The 15572-nt window shown below is 49.7% G+C and overlaps 2 protein-coding genes across 9 annotated transcripts in view; both read right to left on the bottom strand.

Moving 5' to 3' along the window:
* Nucleotides 1-444: 444 nt before the first annotated feature.
* Nucleotides 445-3833, bottom strand: LOC146300330 (uncharacterized). Its single transcript, XM_084702210.1, has 5 exons — nucleotides 3606-3833; nucleotides 3252-3320; nucleotides 2330-2444; nucleotides 1812-1856; nucleotides 445-871 (listed from the first exon to the last, which is right to left on the bottom strand). Exons 1-5 carry the CDS (start codon nucleotides 3655-3657, stop codon nucleotides 766-768), a joined length of 387 nt encoding a protein of 128 aa, XP_084558336.1. The 5' UTR covers nucleotides 3658-3833; the 3' UTR covers nucleotides 445-765.
* A 126-nt stretch (nucleotides 3834-3959) lies between these two features.
* LOC146300329 (uncharacterized) overlaps nucleotides 3960-15572 on the bottom strand; it is a 14078-nt gene continuing 2465 nt past the window's right edge. Inside the window, exons 1-11 of one of the 8 annotated variants that reach the window (XM_084702197.1) lie at nucleotides 13072-13353; nucleotides 12780-12848; nucleotides 12623-12655; nucleotides 11052-11141; nucleotides 9900-10250; nucleotides 8742-9008; nucleotides 8293-8580; nucleotides 7399-7503; nucleotides 7186-7238; nucleotides 5072-6948; nucleotides 3960-4735 (exon numbers count right to left, since the gene is read on the bottom strand). In XM_084702197.1, coding sequence (XP_084558323.1) covers nucleotides 5113-6948; nucleotides 7186-7238; nucleotides 7399-7503; nucleotides 8293-8580; nucleotides 8742-9008; nucleotides 9900-10250; nucleotides 11052-11124 — 2973 coding nt within the window. In that variant the 5' untranslated portion in view covers nucleotides 11125-11141; nucleotides 12623-12655; nucleotides 12780-12848; nucleotides 13072-13353 and the 3' untranslated portion in view covers nucleotides 3960-4735; nucleotides 5072-5112. Of the gene's footprint in view, nucleotides 4736-5071; nucleotides 6949-7185; nucleotides 7239-7398; nucleotides 7504-8292; nucleotides 8581-8741; nucleotides 9009-9899; nucleotides 10251-11051; nucleotides 11142-12622; nucleotides 12656-12779; nucleotides 13354-15572 lie in introns of those variants that run through there. The other 7 variants (XM_084702199.1, XM_084702200.1, XM_084702195.1 and 4 more) reach the window with 7 other exon arrangements.

Raw genomic sequence — 15572 nt, 5'->3', positions numbered from 1 at the left:
TAGACAGGCTTTCTATAGAGAATGAGAATTCTTATCGAGGATTACTGGGAAACATCCACAGCAGCTTCTGTGGGCCTCTGTTGGTGGCGTTCTAAAAGACAAATCAAATATAGATCACATAAAGGCAGAACCATGGAGACCATCTTCATAATAGAATAATATCAGTTTACATTTCACACCTCCACTCAGACCCACCCAGCCTCCAGAGCTAAGGAACATGAGGGTGAGGGTGTGTGTCAAATCTGTCTAGCAGGTGTCATGTTGACTTACTGTGTCTCTGGAGGGGGAGGGGTTGAAACATTGCTAGGTGGAAATTGTGTGTTTGTGTGTGTCTGTCTTTCCTAAGTCATTGTCAGGCACCAAATTATAGATGTTCAAGCATTACGGTCCCATTGATATTTAGGATGTTTGATTGGTGACTATTTGTCAAAAAAAAGAAATAAATTACGTTCTTTGTCATTCTTTAATCAAATCAAATCAAATAAAATGTATTTGTATAGCCCTTTTTACACGCAAGCATGTCACAGAGGGCTTCACATACGCCCATAGAACTGCCCCTCAACCAACCTAAACCCTCAAGGAAGACAAGGAAAAACTCCCAGAAAAACTCCCAACGGGAGAAAAAATGGAAGAAACCTTGGGAGGAGCAATTCAGAGAGGGATCCCCTCCTCCAGAGACGGTTGGTAAGAGAGAGGAGCAGAACACTAGCTAAACATCATACAATGTCAATGGGTTTTGAAACACCAAAAATCCATTGTTCGGCTTTATAGACGTTGGATGGGACCTGGAAACTCGCTGTTGGCCGTCATGGAGGCTGGTTTCCGGTTGACGACCTGGTCCAGCGTTGGTAGACCGACGACCAGGCAGGTCCTGACAGCTCAGACCCCCCAATATAAATAATGAATAAATGTTCAAACAAACAAACAAATTATGTTACTGGCTGGATGTTACTGGTTGGTGGTTACTGGCTGGTGGTTACTGAGTGGTGGTTACTGCCTGGTGGTTACTGAGTGGTGGTTACTGCCTGGTGGTTACTGAGTGGTGGTTACTGCCTGGTGGTTATTGACTGGTGGTTACTGACTGGATGTTACTGGCTGGATGTTACTGACTGGATGTTATTGCCTGGTGGTTATTGACTGGTGGTTACTGACTGGATGTTACTGGCTGGATGTTACTGACTGGATGTTACCGGCTGGTTGTTACTGACTGGATGTTACTGTCTGGATGTTACTGGCTGGAGGTTACTGACTGTTACTGACTGGTTACTGCACATTACTTTATCTTCCATTGTTTATTTAGTCTTTATCCAACTCTTCTGCTTTGCTGAACGTGTGCAGCAGTGCAGGACAACACTAGTTGCTGTATCGTGCTCAAGGTTCCTTCAGACAGGATACAGCTACTGGGTTGACTGTTTTCTCTTGTTGTGGCTGGAATCAATATTTTCCTGTGAGTGTTTTCAGGCCGTGTCAGATGGAGCAGGATCTGAGTTAGAGCACACAGCGCAGCAAGTGTTCCTGCTCTGTTTATCTACTGGACCACATCCAACTGTATCTTTGCCTTTGGCGCATGTTTCGTGTTTTAATTTCATGTTATTGAACAAGCATTGTTGGGCAGCCGCACAAATTGAAAAGGTCTTTCGAAATGAGGGGAGAGGTTGGCAATCGATAGCATTATTCTGTCTCACACTTGGCTCCCTCTGGTGGCAGGAGAAGGTACAACAGCTCCCTGAAGGTATTCGTCCCTGTCTGGGAGGCTGGATGCTAGTGTTGCTCTGGGACCTCCAGGGGCTGGGTGGAGATCAGCTCAGTACCTGTCCTGTTGAGTGCTGGTAAGGTGCCCAGGGCAGTTCTGAGACCTGGGGAGAGAGGACAGGGGGTGGAGTGGTGTGCAGGGGTGTGTGTAGGGTGGGTATAAGTGGTAGGGTGGTGTGGGGTGAATGTAGGCGGCAGGGGGTGTTGGGGTGTGTAGAGGGGGTGGTGTAGGTTAGTGTAGGGGGGTATAGGGTGGTGTAGGGTGGGTGTAGGTGGCAGGGGGTGTTGGGGTGTGTAGAGGGGGTGGTGTAGGTTAGTGTAGGGGGGTATAGGGTGGTGTAGGGTGGGTGTAGGTGGCAAGGGGTGTTGGGGTGTGTAGAGGGGGTGGTGTAGGTTAGTGTAGGGGGGTATAGGGTTGTGTAGGGTGGGTGTAGGTGGCAGGGGAATGTAGTGGCAGGAAGGGTGAAGAGTGGGGTGGGGGTGTAGGGGGTAAAGGGCAGGGTGAAGGAAGTAGGGGGGTAAGGGGTGGGTGAAGGAGGTTGTGGGGGTAAGGGGTGGGTGAAGGGTGGTGTTTTACCTGCGGCGCTGGAAGGCACAGTAGATACCCAGAAACACCATCACCACGACGACAGCCAGAATCACACACACAATCAACATCACTGGCAAATCTGAGGCCGGTGGGCTGGGGGTGGCTGAGACGAAACAACACACACACACACCAACATTTCTCAGAACAAATGCAGCTCCTGCATCCTCTGTGAGATTCTTTTTTCATCCCTTTATTTATTCATTTATTTATAACTCCAGAGGACTACCCAGACAGATCTAATTACTGGGCCAGACAGGGCATCTCTGGTTGGGAGCATAGCTACTGTACATTTACATACAAATCAACCACAGGAAGCAGCATCAGCAAGCAGGGAATTATCCTCCTGGCTGCTCAACAGAACCCCCCCAGACACTCCAACCCTGCTCCTGGAGAGATACCCTCCTGTAGGGTTACACTCCAACCCTGCTCCTGGAGAGATACCCTCCTGTAGGGTTACACTCCAACCCTGCTCCTGGAGAGATACCCTCCTGTAGGGCTACACTCCAACCCTGCTCCTGCAGAGATACCCTCCTGTAGGGTTACACTCCAACCCTGCTCCTGGAGAGATACCCTCCTGTAGGGCTACACTCCAACCCTGCTCCTGGAGAGATACCCTCCTGTAGGGTTACACTCCAACCCTGCTCCTGGAGAGATACCCTCCTGTAGGGTTACACTCCAACCCTGCTCCTGGAGAGATACCCTCCTGTAGGGTTACACTCCAACCCTGCTCCTGGAGAGATACCCTCCTGTAGGGTTACACTCCAACCCTGCTCCTGGAGAGATACCCTCCTGTAGGGTTACACTCCAACCCTGCTCCTGGAGAGATACCCTCCCATGTCCAGTAGATGAACGTACAGTATGTTCATCTTCAGTAGATGAACATACAGTAGGTTATTCTCCAGTAACTTACTGAAAGAGTAAGGTGGGGGGGTTGAATCATGCCCTGGTCCAGACATCTTCCCTGTGGCATCATAACACACTGGAAAAACACACAAGGTTCACAATGATTCACACTGGTTCATAGTGGTTCACATGATTCACCCTGGTTCATAGTGGTTCACAAGGATTCACAGTGGTTCATACAGATACACAGTGGCTCGTAGTGGTTTACAGTTACAAGGTCCTGATGTTCTGCATTTTTTAGCAAGATGGAAACAAGCAGTTTAAAAGCATGTCGGTGGTCAAACATTACCTGTATGGACTCGAGTCTACACACACACAGTCATTATAGGAATTGTATTGTTCTCGTTGTAATCTCACTTACCAAGTGTCAGAATGTTCCAGAACAGAACCAGAGCTATAACACACCAATTCATGACTGAAGATGAGGAAGTTCTGTATAGGTGATCTGACAGGCAGGTGAACACGTTCTCCTTATCTCCTGCTGATCCCAGGCAGAGCCAGACAATCTCCTCCCTGGCATGTTCATCTGACTCAGCAACAACCTCCTGAGTCCTCAAGATCAACTCACAAGGAAGAAGATAACCATATAAATGAGTAAGTACACATAATGACTGTTGGCACAGGGCAGTTTGTGATCCCTGTAGACACCAGTGTCCTTACAGCCCCTCAGCTTAAACATGACTTTTATAGAGAACGCCCTACCCAGACAACGAGGGGTCATCAAAATATTTTATTATATTCAATAAAACATGTGATCTCATAAAACATCTACTGAAATGGGTGCAGTCGGACCCAACCTGTTGGGTAACACACACTAGCTAACGCACACTGCTGGATATGCACAGCACACACACAGCTAACGCACACTGCTGGATATGCACAGCACACACACAGCTAACGCACACTGCTGGATATGCACAGCACAGACACAGCTAACGCACACTGCTGGATATGCACAGCACAGACACAGCTAACACACACTGCAGCAGTCAGCCACAGACAGTTGGATTGTGTATTTGTATTCAGAAGCAGAGCATGTATGACTGCTGTTGGATATGCACACACTGCTTAAACAGAACAGTCTCCCCCTCCCTCTCTCTCCTCCTTCATGCACCGTAGGGATTATTTTCCGAGTCATTTAAGTCACATAAAAGTGCTTAATTAATAAGCCCTCGTCGGGTCCCCTTCATAGCTACTAGAGCACTTCCTGTTTAGCACGAGGACAATCCCTCTAATCAGCATCCAGAGACTCTGAACACAAGAGACTCTGAACACAGCAGCCAAATAAACCGTCTTCTCTCCCTCGTCACCATGGAGACGTCAAGAGGTCGGGTCAGCGAGCCGGAACCTCCCCCGCCGCAAATCATGGTCTCTCCTGGGTTCTCCTGAGTTCTCCTGGGTTCTCCTAAATTCTCTTGGGTTCTTCTGGGTTCTCCTGAGTTCTCTTGGGTTCTCCTGAGTTCTTCTAGGTTCTCCTAGGTTCCCCTGTCCCTGGAGAACAGAGAGCTTGTCATTACACAGCACACATCTATCTTAACACGCTCCACTGATGCTGACACACTGAGCAGTGAAACACAGATGCAGTCAAACAATGTGCTGAGGCAGACAGCTACACGCACACTAAACAGACCAGCAGGATGGAGGCAGACAGCTTGTCATTCACAGTAATTGCTGCTCTGCCAAAAAGCTACCTTCCTCCCAGCCTCCTGCAGGACAAATTACAGGCTCTGGACGTGGCATGAGCACACACACACACACACACACACAAACACAGGCACACACACAGGGATATAAACATCTGCTATAAAACTGATGGGTTTCACTCACCTGGTGTGAGAATGTGCATGGGTGTGGAGGTGGTCATTGGGCTAGCGGCGAGGGTGTGGCTGGCTGGTATGGGCATGGGGGTGAGGGTGGGGTCTGTGGGGTCTGTGGGTGTTGCCAGGGAGACGGTGTGGATGGGACTGTCTCTGGGCTGCGGGCATGTTGACGGGGGGGCGGAGAGGGTGCGGACCCTGGTCCGGCTTCTGCACGCGCTCTCTGGGCAGGGTCTGGAACTGGGCCAGGGGCAGCACCGGGGGAGGAGGGGGCGCCTTCGTCTGGCCCGCGGAGTGCAGCAGGGCTGCCTGGGTCTGCTGGTGGCGGTTGTGAAAGGGGTTGTGGGTGGTTTGCGTGTGCACTGCCAGGGCCGTCTGAGTGAGGTTACTGTGGCGTGGGGGGTGCTGGGTGGAGGTGGGGGGCAGTCTCTGTGAGGCATGTCCAGGGTGTGGCGTGTTGGCGTGTGGCGTGTTGCCATGTGGCGTGTTGGCGTGTGTGGCATGTTGTACAGTCCGGAGTGTCTGTGGGATATGATTTGGGTCTGCCAGTGTTCGAGTGTCTGGGCCCTGTGGTGGAGATGGGCCCTGTGGTGGAGCTGATGGGCCCTGTGGTGGAGCTGATGGGCCCTGTGGTGGAGCTGGGCCCAGTGGCGCAGCTGCGTGGTTAGCAGAGAGCTGCCTGCTGTTGTGAGGCCCCTGGATTGGGTCTTGTGGGTTGTGTGTGTGTGTGTGCCTGGAGAAAGACAGATGTTGGGGGTTGTGTGTGTGCCCAGAGGCAGACTGATCCCCACTGCGCTGCCGTCCTCGCTGCCTCCTTCTGTCACCACTGGCGTGTGTGTGACTTGCTGCCTCGGTCTGGAGGACACTGCTGTCCCTCTGAACCTCCGTCCCAACAGAGGCGGAGGGGCTGGTCTGGGTCCATCTGCCCAGTGCCGGGGCCTCCTCTCTGGGGAGGGCTCTCCTCCGAGGGGGGGTCTGATTCCTGCGGAGCCGGGAGGGGGGTGAGTGCTCCCTGGGGGCGGGGGGGTTGGGGTAGGCTGGGGTGCCCATCAGGAGGTCCCAGGGGCGCTGGCGGGGGGGCGAGGGGGCACCGCGGGGGGCAGAGCTGCCGTGGTCGCCACGACTGCCGCGAGGAGTTCCAGAGTGGGCACGGCTCTGACGGGAGTGGGCGTGGCCTACGGAGTGTGTGTAGCCAGTAGGAACAAGAGGGCGGGCCGGAAGGTTGCGCGGGTAGGGCTCGGCCCCCCTCTCGCCCTGCGCCCTGTCAGGCAGGAAGTCCTGGGGGTTGTTCTGAACACCAGACCGACCACTGGTCACATGACTCAGAATGCTGCTCTCCTGTTGGCTGTGGGATAGCTGGGCCACCTGTGGTTGGTTATGAGACAGTTGTGTGTGCTGGCTGGTTTGAGGGTTGTATGCAGGGTTGGAGGTGAGGTTGGCAGGGTAGGAGGTGAGGTTAACAATCACGCTGGGCATCTGAGCGTTGTTGTTGTGCTGGCTGGAGGCTGGCGGGGCGTTGAGGCTAACCTGCACGGTGGGGGGCACAGTGCCCCCCTCCCCCGCCTGGATCACTACGCTGGGCTGTTGCTGGGATGCTGGGTCTGGGGGCGTACTGAGTGTGGGTGTGCTGGGGTGGCCATGCTGTGGGTGTGAACTGGTATGGGTGTTGTGAGAAAGGTCGTTGCTGTGGCTGTTGCGTTGGAGCGTGTGTGGGTCCCTCTGGAGGTTGTCCTGCCTGTGTGTGTCTCTCAGCACACCCAGGGGAATGGTGTACAAGTGGGGCGGGTGGTTGGGGGTATCGTGGGGCGGCGTCGAACTGTGCAGTGGAGGCTCTGGAGGACGGGCTGGGTTCTCTATCCCTGCTCCTGCAGAGACCGGACCCTGAACCTGGGAGGGAGGGAGGGAGAGGGGGAGAGAGAGAGAGAGAGAGAGAGAGAGAGAGAGAGAGAGAGAGAGAGAGAGAGAGAGAGAGAGAGAGAGAGAGAGAGAGAGAGAGAGAGAGAGAGAGAGAGAGAGATAAGGCGGAGAGGGGGGAAGAAAAGGATGTGCAAAGAAAAGGTGTGTGTAAGCACAATAAAATAGATTTTGAAAATACTATGTATTAGTCTAGAGAGAGTTCCTTACTATAAGACGTTCTGGGGGATTCTTTCGAATCAAATCCTTCAGTTTCTGGTTCACTGCAATGAGCAACATGTCAGCACAATTTCATAAGTGCGCACACATACTTTCCCATGTGCACATACACTTTCTCACACATATTCATTCACACACACTCCAACACACACTCATTGTCACAGACTTGCACACACTCTCACACACACACCATCACATACTCACCCTTCCTCCAGCCCACCAGCAGTATAATGGCAACAATGATTAAGATCAAACCAACCACGCAGCCGATCACTATCCCTGCCACAGCCCCTGGACTGAGACAGGTTGCTGAGATGGGGAGAGAGAGGGAGAAAGGGGAGGGGATTGAGAAGAGGACAGAAGAGGAGGGGGAGGGAGGGGCGGAAGGAGAAGAGAGCCGAGGGAGGGAAGGAGAGAAAGGAGAGGGAGGGAGGGAGGGCAAACGAAAGAGTGATGAGGTGGAGAACTCACGAGCTAAGCAGTTCAGGTACACTGCCGGCACACAGACAGTTCAGGACACTCTGACAGTTCAGGACACTGACAGTTCAGGACACTCTGACAGTTCAGGACACTGACAGTTCAGGACACTGACAGTTCAGGACACTCTGACAGTTCAGGACACTGACAGTTCAGGACACTGACAGTTCAGGACACTGACAGTTCAGGACACTCTGACAGTTCAGGACACTGACAGTTCAGGACACTGACAGTTCAGGACACTCTGACAGTTCAGGACACTCTGACAGTTCAGGACACTCTGACAGTTCAGGACACTGACAGTTCAGGACACTCTGACAGTTCAGGACACTCTGACAGTTCAGGACACTCTGACAGTTCAGGACACTCTGACAGTTCAGGACACTCTGACAGTTCAGGACACTCTGACAGTTCAGGACACTCTGACAGTTCAGGACACTCTGACAGTTTAGGGCACTCTGACAGTTTAAGGCACACGGGCAGCACGCGTCCTCCGTTCATTAACCTGTGTTAGCCCGTCAAGCTCATTGGGCCACATCCGATAAGGCGGCATTAAAAGGCCGCGCGGATAAAGGCCACTCACCCCGGTTGCTGTTTGATCTGTGCTGCTCCAGAACCCACCTGTGATGACCAGGTCTATGCCCTGCTGTGACGTGCCCGCTGTGATCCCGTTCCTGGCCACGCAGCTGTACCGGCCACTCTGATTGGCCGAGAAGGTCTGCAGGGTCAGCACGCTGCTGTCTGGTTGGCTGGAGGCCACGGGCTGTCCATTCAAAAGCCATGAGAAGAGGGCGGGGGGGAGGGAGGAGGACGAGCAGGCCAGCTGAACAGTCTGGCCCACGACCGCATCCACACCCCCCACACACTGTGCTGGGGAGGACTTGGTGATCTGGGGGGGGTCAGGGCCATCTGGGGGGGGGGGGCAGACATTAATGCTTAGATCAAGGGTTCAACATGAGCCAGCTAGCTAAGCTAAGGCAGAGAGCTAAGCTAAGGCAGACAGCTAAGCTAAAGCAGAGAGCTAAGCTAAGGCAGAGAGCTAAGCTAAGGCAGACAGTAGCAGGACTCACAGTAGATGGTGAGGGTGTTGCTGGCGGTGCCAGCGCTGACAGGGTTGCTAACGACGCAGGAGTAGCTGCCGGCATCGGCCCTCAGAGCCGGGTAGATGAGCAGGGAACCCTGGGAGATGGTGACACGGGCGCTGGAGGGGAGGGCAGCGCCGTCCCTGCTCCACTGGACGCTGGCCTCCGAGCCAGAGGACCAGGAGCAGGCCAGAGACACGTTCTTGTTCTCCAGAGACACCGGAGGCACGGAGAGACTCACCCCCGTCACGGCATCTAGGGAGGGAGAAAGAGACCAGTGCTGCATGTCTATCACAGAGAGAGAGAGACCAGTGCTGCATGTCTATCACAGAGAGAGAGATCAGTGCTGCATGTCTATCACAGAGAGAGACCAGTGCTGCATGTCTATCACAGAGAGAGAGACCAGGGCTGCATGTCTATCACAGAGAGAGACCAGTGCTGCATGTCTATCACAGAGAGAGACCAGTGCTGCATGTCTATCACAGAGAGAGAGACCAGAGCTGCATGTCTATCACAGAGAGAGACCAGTGCTGCATGTCTATCACAGAGAGAGAGACCAGAGCTGCATGTCTATCACAGAGAGAGACCAGTGCTGCATGTCTATCACAGAGAGAGAGACCAGTGCCGCATGTCTATCACAGAGAGAGAGACCAGTGCTGCATGTCTATCACAGAGAGAGAGACCAGAGCTGCATGTCTATCACAGAGAGAGAGAGACCAGTGCTGCATGTCTATCACAGAGAGAGAGACCAGGAGGGGGAAGGGAGGAGAGAGCAAGGAGCAGGAGGGACAATGTGGGCCTGTAAAGCCCTGCTGCGTGAAGGGTTTAGGAAGGCACACAGTCACAGATGGAGCGTTCAAGGACACAGGGTGGCGGTGCCATTTGGCCAGAGTCCACAGCCACATGATTGGACCAGGAAGAGAAGGGAAGAGTGAGTGAAGAGCAGAGACAACAGACAAACAAGCAAGAGGCTCTGATCACTCTCCTCTCTCCACTCCAGACACCAGGAATTACAACAGAGAACCAGGATCCTTTCTTTGTAATCACTTCAGTCTTCTTGTCTTTCCCTCCCTCCCTCCACCCATCCCTCCCTCCACCCATTCCTCCACCCACCCACCCACCCCTACCCCTCCTCCCTCCCCTTACCGAACACCCTGAGCAGGATGGTTCTGGTGCTGGTTGTGAACCCTGTGCTGGTCAGAGGGTTCACCTCCACACTGTAGTTCCCTGCATCCTTCAGTACGGCAGCGCTGATGCGCAGCTGGGTGGCGCTGATGCTGACCCGGCCCTGGTACTGGGGCGGCGCGTTGGTGACGGGGCCGGCCGCGGTCCACACCCCCAGGGGAGACCCGCCCCCAGGGTAGCTCCAGCTGATGGAGAGAACCTGGGACACGGTTTTCACGGTGAAAAGGATGTCTGTGCCGGTCTGGACCAGAACTGGGTCAGGCTGAAACTGGATCTGGACCGGAGTCTGGGGAAACACTGCTGGAGAGAGGACTGGGGGGATGGAGGAGGAAGGAAGGAAGGAGGTGGAGGGGATGGAGGAGGAGAAACGGAGGGAGGCAGGGAGGGAGGAGGTGGAGGGAAAAGGAGGGAAGGATTGAGGAGAGAGAGTGGAGGGAGGTGAGAGGAGGGAGAGCGAGGGAGAGGATGGAAGGAGAGAGGAGCGAGAGAAGGAGGGAGAGGATGGAAGAAGAGAGGAGGGAGGAGGGAGAGAGCGGGTGGAGAGGATGGAAGGAGAGAGGAGGGAGGAGGGAGAAAGCGAGGGAGTAAGAGGATGGAAGGAGGGAGGGAGAAAGCGAGGGAAGGAGAGGATGGAAGGAGGGAGGAGGAAGAAAGCGAGGGAGGGAGAGGATGGAAGGAGGGAGGAGGGAGAAAGCGGGGGAGGGAGAGGATGGAAGGAGAGAGGAGGGAGAGAGAAGGCCAACTAGATAAGCATGGGGACAGATGGCAGAGGTCTTGTCTGGCAAACAACAGCAGTGTTCTAATGCTGAACTGTAGCAGGCTAACAGGACAGGAAGTGACAACCACGAGGCAGGAAGTGACACACCTTTGAGTGACATGGCACACAAGAATGTTGTCAAGCAGGTCTGGCAGAATTTGCACTAATAATATCTCAAACCATTATGACCGCTCCTTCATAAAACCTTCAGGCATCCAAACCCCAAACCTAGTCACACACTTTTATTCTCTCTACATTTATAATTTTTTCTTTTTTCTTTTATCCATTTATACAGTCTGGACTCTGAATTGAAGCCACTAAGATATACGTGTGGGAGAGAGGCAGAAAGGTCTTACCTGCTAACCACAGCAGGAGAGGCAGAAAGGTCTTACCTGCTAACCACAGCAGGAGAGGTATTAAGGGGGTCATCTCTCAGTCTGGACGCCCTGAAAGGAACAAACAAAACACATGGCGACCTGTTTAGTCTCCACCCTAATGTCTGTAATCACGTCTCAGAACCGGAGCAAGCTTTGTTTATGTTCAAGAGAGAGGAGTCGTTCTATCACTTCCTGTTTCTAGTGCATACCTGTGAACGTGCCGGGAGACCACTCCCTCTTAAAGGGCCAGCACATCTTTGGCACCTGGCTGGAGAGGAGCTGTCTTCTGCTAATCCTGACTCTTATCTTGTTTTATTCAAATCAATAAATCTTCATATTCCCCGGAGTGGGATTTCGGTTCAAGCATATTGTTTTGTTGCTTCGTAACGCAAACTCATCGATATCAAATTAATCACTAGATAAAGTGGCCAGCCACATTCACCGTGTCATTGTGACGCTAGGCCTCCCAGGTCTGAGCTACACCAGCGCACAGGATAAGATAAGAGCGTCTGCTAAATGACCCAAATACAGGTGTGCCCCAGGGGGTATTAGGGTGGCTTTTGCTGTGAGAGCGGATTTTCTAGTCATTATTTTTTAGCATTCAGCATGCACACAACATTCTGCCATCACCACATCAGTAACCCGCACTCCCTTTGATTGTTGACTTTGTATTCTCTTTCTTCTCTCCTTTCACTCGGTGTGAAAAAAAGTTTCAAAAGGTTTAAAAATATTTTCGACAAAAAGTTACAAAAAAAGAATTACAAACTAAACTTGAAATGTTTTATTGTTGTGTTTGAAAAGGTTTTGATAAAAAGTTTTGAAAGGTTGAAAAATATATATCTGAAATCTAAAATGTATCAAGATACGCCTTCTTGTTTGCATTGCGAGGCCATTAGGCAATGTGTTCTTGCGACGCACTGAACCTTATTTGTTTTAGTTTGTTTTTGAAAGGTGACAGTGTCCATCGCTGAGGACAGAGTGTGCTTCTTTCCCAGTGGACTACAGTACATAAACACCAGGGCTGGACTGGGACAAAAAATCGTCCCTGGCATTTTTGGCCCAGGCGGTCCACACTCGCCGTGATTGGTCAGACACATTCCCTGCAGACAATCCTCTTAAAATATGCTGCATTCTATGATATGAGCTGCATAGTGTTCTGTGTTGATGCGATCGTTTTGGATCCTTCAAGAGGATCTCAAGACTTATCTGTTGATCTTATTAAATAATTAATTCTTAGAGTTATGATTTGTATATTGATGGTCTTTTTTATTGTTGTTGATATTTGATATTGTATTGCCATTATTGTTATTATTACTATTTTGCTTAATATTGGCTTAGCAAAAAAAAACAGTTTACTGTTCATTTTAACTATTGTAAGATTCATATTGGGCACACATAAAACACACACACACACACCACACACACACACACACCACACACACAGCCCCCCTTCCTTGCTGAGAGTCCCTGTTAATTTACTGTAAGTCGCTCTGGTTAAGAGCGTCTGCTAAATGACTAAATGTAAAATGAATATGGCAATTCACCCTTACTTTCTTTTTCCTTGCTTCTCTCTGTTTCTGCATCTGCTTTTAAATGTTGTACAGAGAACAATAATCAGCTAACCATAGTCGATAATGAAAATTAATTCAACAAACTAATTTCCATATAATAACCCTGTTAACATAGTGTACAGTTGCAGTGCTGCACCTGTCATAGTCTCTCCACTGGACCCTGTCACCACAGCAGCCTCCATCTCTTGCCCCGTGTCACCTGTCGCTGCTCAGAACACAACAAATAACACAATTGCATTTGAGAAGCACATTTAATTTTTAAAGCCAAAAAAACATGTCGTGCATATTTAAAAGAGTGACTCATTTAAAATATATAGCATATATATTGGCTAACAGTAATACCAAATCTATAATGTTTTTAGAAAAATGAAAACAATATGGTTAGGATATTTGAATTTTCTTAATGTCAACAATGCAGTTGCTTGCACCTGACGCCTCTGGTAGGCTACTGCTGCATCTTTGGGCTGCAGACTCTCTCTCACTTATCTTGTTTTTTTGCCAGTCTGAGCATTTGTTCAATGTTTTTACATTTTGCAGCATTCTGCAGGAGTGCCCGTTGTTTTTTGTTTTCTTGGTTTTTCTGCGCCATCATTCTCTCCTTTTCTTTTCCATTTCTTTGAAAAAGAAACAACAATGTTTTAGCATTAGCTAAATAAGTCTCGGATGCAAACGAAAACACTGCACGCGATCTCATTGCTTCCACCCACTCCAACGAAATGGCCATACTCACAAAACGATAGATTTTTGACCAATCGCGATGTGTAAACCGGACGGACAAGTGCACCGTTCAAGTTTACACAGGGGGAATCCCTGGCGGCGCTAGGGAGGGGCTAGCAGGTGCTTCAGCTCCTCCAAGAAAGACCAAAGCACCCCTATAGCACCCCCAGAATTATTGCAAATTTATTAATAGTATTTATATATAATATCTATAATAGCGCAGCTCCTCGTCAAAGATCGAGCACACCCTCATAACCTGCATAAAAAATTATCGGGCGCCACCCCTGCCCCCACCCTTTGGATTTTGGATCACTCCAGTTAAACATTTTCTTGGTATTCAAGCCATCTTCAGAGTGAGCGTAAACTATTAGCCTATTATTATTTTTTTTGCATAATGCTGTGGCCATAGCGGCCGTTAGTTTGACCGGCCGTTCGGGGAATCTCCCGATTCTCCCGATGACCAGTCCGACACTGGTCACTGCATAAGGTGAACGTGGTTGCAGACCAGCAATTCAGGCTAAGAACACCGTTAGGCCCAGTGGCGGTCCTAGCACATTTGGCACCCCAGGCGTGTGGCACGAACACAACCGCAATTCCTTTTTTTGTCTAGCAGAGGGCACCAAACACAATAACCCTAACCCTAAAACGGCCCCTGGTTAGGACCACTACTACCAGGAGCAATAGACTAAAACAATTGCCACTGTGTGAATGCATGCCAGTGTTTCCTCTCTGATTTTTTTAGCAGTGGGGGCAGGTCTGTCCAACTAATAACAATATACCCACTATTTATTAATTAAAACTACTTCAGCATAATAATGCACCTAAAATACATACGAGAGCAAGGGCAGCAATCGCTATCGAATCAACAGATGTGCAATTTCGCTAGCAGGGGAAGAATACAAACCACGAAAATCACCAGTTATCTTAATTTAAATTTGCAAGAACTATAGACTATGTGTTCTATAGTTCTACAAATCAGTTGTCGATGTGTCCATGTTTTATGCAGAGCTAGTTTCTTCAGAGCGTTATAGGATTTTTGTGGCACAGTTCAACACGTAATCGTTCTACACCAATAAGGTAGCTGCTTTTTGTCAACATGGATGGATATGGTTTTCAAATAGAGGATGGGACCTTGCACATCACCTGGATGACCAGAAATTCGCCCCTGACAGTGTTTTACATGTGATACACTGCGGCTGCAAAAGCGCCTGTGAGACAGACAGATGTTCCTGTTTTACTGCAGGACTGTGTTGCACAGACTTATGTTGTTGTTGTAATTGTGCCAACAGAAAAGAAACTGAGGAACTGGAAGATAACAGTTAACAGTCAGTGTCACTGTCAGTGTCAGGACAGTTACTGTCCTGACACTGACAGTGAGGACTGACTGTCCTTAATCTGTTATACTTATTCTGTTTTGTACAGTTTTATATATAATATTTCATACTTTTCATAAAGATTGTTTTATTGTTTTATTTTTATTTATGGTTGATCAGTGTTGTTTTCATTTGTGGAAGAATGAATTGAATTTTACAACAACTACATAAGTCTGTGCAACACAGTCCTAGCGAAAAACAGGAACATCTGTCTGTCTCACAGGTGTTTGGCAGCTGCAGTGTATCACATGCCAAACACTGTCAGGGGCCGCATTGTTAGACATAACACTCTACTGGGGCACAGGCCCCTATTCATATCGCTTTTTTTCTAGGCTATAGAAACTCCCCTTGCTTAACCCATTATACACAGTTCAGGGACGCAAGTTTTATATCAGCTTTAGCAGGGACATCAACAGTTAATGCGAGAGCGCACATTTTTTTTGCATTCCTTTGAGTGCAAATACGTTTTTTTGAGCTTCATGTAATATCATTTTTATGTTTTAGTCAAAATAATATAATTGGTAGGACTATCATTCAGAAAAACTACTTTTAGTTTTGTAATGTTTCTTAGCCTGTCAATTCTGACTTGTGTGCCGAGTCCGACATCTGGACTTCCGTGTGCGTGCTGCAGTGACTGTTTGGCAAGGTCAGAGGAGCTGACGTGGAATTCTGTGTGCATCGGTTTGTTTTCAATGAAACTGCTTTAATTTTACAAGCGTTGATTGGGATACTGCGTTAATTTTTTTCAGGATTATCAATCTAAATGAATGCTTTGACCAATAAAGTAAATAGTTAAAACTCAAACTTTAGATTTTACTGGGGCACAGCAGATTTATACT

The sequence above is a fragment of the Hypomesus nipponensis genome, chromosome 2 (genome assembly GCF_054491055.1).
Source record: "Hypomesus nipponensis isolate SF chromosome 2, ASM5449105v1, whole genome shotgun sequence".
NCBI lineage: Eukaryota > Metazoa > Chordata > Actinopteri > Osmeriformes > Osmeridae > Hypomesus > Hypomesus nipponensis.
This window is presented reverse-complemented; position numbering and strand designations above follow the sequence as displayed.

Bases quoted from the DNA above. Each gene is read 5' to 3' on its own strand.
- LOC146300330 (XM_084702210.1), bottom strand. From the start codon at position 3,657: ATGAATTGGTGTGTTATAGCTCTGGTTCTGTTCTGGAACATTCTGACA. The intron at 2,445-3,251 runs GTAAGTTACTGG...GTTTCGTCTCAG, and splicing joins CCCCCCACCTTACTCTTTCA to CCACCCCCAGCCCACCGGCC. The intron at 1,857-2,329 runs GTAAAACACCAC...CTCTCTCCCCAG, and splicing joins TGTGCCTTCCAGCGCCGCAG to GTCTCAGAACTGCCCTGGGC.